We start from the raw sequence: 3,343 nt of genomic DNA on the forward strand, positions 1-3,343 counted from the left end.
GATAGCAATCACCACGGACGATCTAGCAGCTAATCAGAAAGTCTCCTCTACGAATCCTCCTCCTATAACATGCATACATACAAATATACAATTAACACCACAACCATACAAATCACCCAAAACCCCCAACAATACCCAATTAGGGTTTTAAAGAAACTCAACGAAACACAACATAAATTATACAAGAATCTTACCCTTAACGCGACGAACTCAACGGTGTAAAGAACAAGACAATCCGACGATCCTAGCCCTTGGAATTTGCTAATAACGCGATGAATGAAAGCTACGTAACTTCTTCTTCTCTTTAAAAGGTTTTTAGAAAACTTAAAACTGATTAAGAAGGGTGACGGAACCCTTAAATACTAATCACGCGTTATTAACAAAACCCGGCTAAATAACTCGTAAGACCAACTTACTCGATCGAGTAAGTAACTTACTCGATCGAGTGCCCCTTACTCAATCGAGTGCCACACATACTCGATCGAATACCCATCAGACAGACTATTGTTTCGTATAAAAACATACTTACTCGACAGAGTAAGCCCCACTCGATAGAGTACCCAAAGACATAGAAAACCATAGTATTACACTGATCTGCATGGGTTCCAATTTTACCCTCTTTGTAAGCAACTTAAACTCTTTCACTTAATGTTTGTTGATGACTTGCACTTGTTCTGCAAGGGGGATGTTAAATCAATATTCATTATCATGGAAACTTTCAAGAGATTCTCCTCTACATCTGGTCTGACCATTAACTCTGAAAAGTCAGATTTCTATTGTAATCGCATGAGTCAGCATGTGGTCCAGAGAGTGCTCCAGGGCATTGGTTTCAAGAAAGGGGAGCTCCCATTTAAATACCTTGGGGTTAAGATCTCTCATAAGAGGCTTACTAAAATAAACTGTAATGTTTTAGTTGACAGGATGATTGCTAGAATCAGAGGGTGGAAAAGCAGGAAGATTTCCTATTCTGGCAGACTGATATTAGTGAAGTCTGTGCTGTCTACTATACATAATCATTGGTCTCAGATCTTTGTGTTACCAGTTAGCATTATGGATAGAATTCAAGCTCTCTGCAAGACCTTTCTGTGGGAAGGCTCAGACAATTATTCCAGGTCTCCTTTAGTGGCCTGGAATGTTTTATGTATGGACAATGAACATGGTGTGTTGGGGCTCACTGATAGCAAAATCTGGAACTACGCAACAATAGGCAAACTGGTCTGGTGGGTTACCAGCAAGCAAGATCACCTTTGGATCAAATGGGTGGATCATATATATCTCAAAGGTACTCCTTGGTTTCAATATGAACCTACTACTTACAGCTCTTGGGCTTGGAGGAAGGTCTGTCAAATTAAGACTATGTTCCAGAATGGTTATACTAATGGATTATGGAATGGGGATATCAAGGAGTATACAATCTCTTCGGGATACAACTGGCTTTTGCAGAATACTGGATCCAAGGTCCCCTGGTTTAAAATTGTTTGGAATCGATATAATGTCCCAAAGTGGAATTTCACTATGTGGCTGGTGCAGCAGAAACGTTTACTTACTCTGGATAGATTAAGGAAGTGGGGTATGGATGTTCCAATTGAATGCTTCTTATGTGGTCAAGCACCTGAGGACCATCAACATCTGTTCCAACAATGTCGTTTTACACAACAATGCTTGCAGCTCCTGGCAAATTGGCTGGGATTATCATCTGGTTTACTACTTAAACCTGAGTGTCATCTGAGACTAAGGTACTTATCTGCATATGCTAGAAAGGTATGTAGTGATGCTGTGGTTGGTCTATATTATAGAATATGGAGATGCAGGAATGTTTGCAGATTGGAGGGGTATGTTCCTACTCCTACTCTGCTGGTACTTCAGATCCAAGAGGATTGCAATAGACAGATTCAAGGTTGCTTCAAAGGATACATGAAACATACTGATAGTGACTGGAATAGGCTGAGAAATATAAACATATAGATTCAATTTTGTATGATGTATAGCTTTTTGATAGTTTTATAAGTCACAAGATTACTGTAATGATTCAGACTGTCATTTTTTGAGTTTAATGATATATTTACATTCCACCAAAAAAAAACCTAGGAGCCTTACCTTGCAAATTGCCTTAAATTTTGACAAGTATGTTATGTATACCAAAAACATTGATTTTATATTCCATTCTTATCTAATTGTGTCATAAAACTGCAAATCTTATCTAAATGATGTTAGGCATGATTTTAGAATTTTAAAATTTTGTCTTAAAGCTTTTCTTATTCAATTGAGTAATAATAAGACATCAATTTTGTTAATAATACTATGTATTGCCCCAAATCGAGAATCTACCTAAGAATTTTGCCTAACATTTCATATATATATATATATATATATATATATATATATATATATATATATATATATATATATATATATATATATATATATATATATATATATATATATATATATATATATACCATAGTGTATATGATTAAATTTTAAAGTTTGTATTTAAAACATAGTTCCTTTGCTTCATAGTGTTGTCTCTTTGTTAATAATGTAGTGTTTTGCTTAGATGTGGGTCTCAACGTTTGCTTAACTTGAGGGTTGTATAGTTTTGATGAGTGAAGACGCGTAGACACGCGTGGTTGTGACTGAGAGGATGTGAAAAGAGAGTGAGTTGATGAGTTTGCGAGGATAAAAGGGTGCTAATAACGTGCGATGAATGAGTATAGTACCTTGAGAGCTATGAATGTGAAACATGTGTTTTATTGGAATCAATGTGAGTTTGTCCATTTTGTTTGGATTCGAGCCATGTAAGTAGGTAAGTGCATGATGTTGTGAAAGAGAGAGTTGTTGCATGAACGAGGATGGTATTGGGCTATATTGTGGAAATGGTTTTTAGTGCCTATATTGAATTCGATAAGATGGTGATGTGGGTATTGGGAATAAGGGAATCAACTTTTGAGGAAGGAAACTTTTATGCTAAGTAGTGATGTTTCGCTATTAAGGAAGTATTATTTTGTGATCCAAGGCTATTGATGTGATCTTTTGGATAGTTTATGCCGGAAATTGGGAGAACAAGAAAGTGAGTTTAGCTTACCTGAGGTGTCTTGGGTTGAGTAAGATGAGTACACGAGGTAATTTATTGATAATGGGTGATGTGTAACCAAGGTTGAGTATTTGTGGATGGTTTGTACGTATGGATTGCATGTTGAAGGATGTTATAATTGAACATGATGTGAGAATTATAGTTGACAAATAGTTGAGATTTGAATTGTGGAATTATGAGAAATAAATTGAGGTACGTAAGGGTAGAATGAGGCGATATCTTGGGTTGTTCATAGTCGTGGGAATATGT

General features: G+C 36.3%; 1 protein-coding gene across 1 annotated transcript; it reads left to right on the forward strand.

Moving 5' to 3' along the window:
• The first annotated feature begins 648 nt into the window (after nt 1–648).
• LOC141651473 (uncharacterized) lies at nt 649–1,965 on the forward strand. Its single transcript, XM_074459186.1, has one exon. The coding sequence runs from the start codon at nt 649–651 to the stop codon at nt 1,963–1,965; it is 1,317 nt and encodes a 438-aa protein (XP_074315287.1).
• Nucleotides 1,966–3,343: the final 1,378 nt, after the last annotated feature.

The sequence above is a fragment of the Silene latifolia genome, chromosome 4 (genome assembly GCF_048544455.1).
Source record: "Silene latifolia isolate original U9 population chromosome 4, ASM4854445v1, whole genome shotgun sequence".
NCBI lineage: Eukaryota > Viridiplantae > Streptophyta > Magnoliopsida > Caryophyllales > Caryophyllaceae > Silene > Silene latifolia.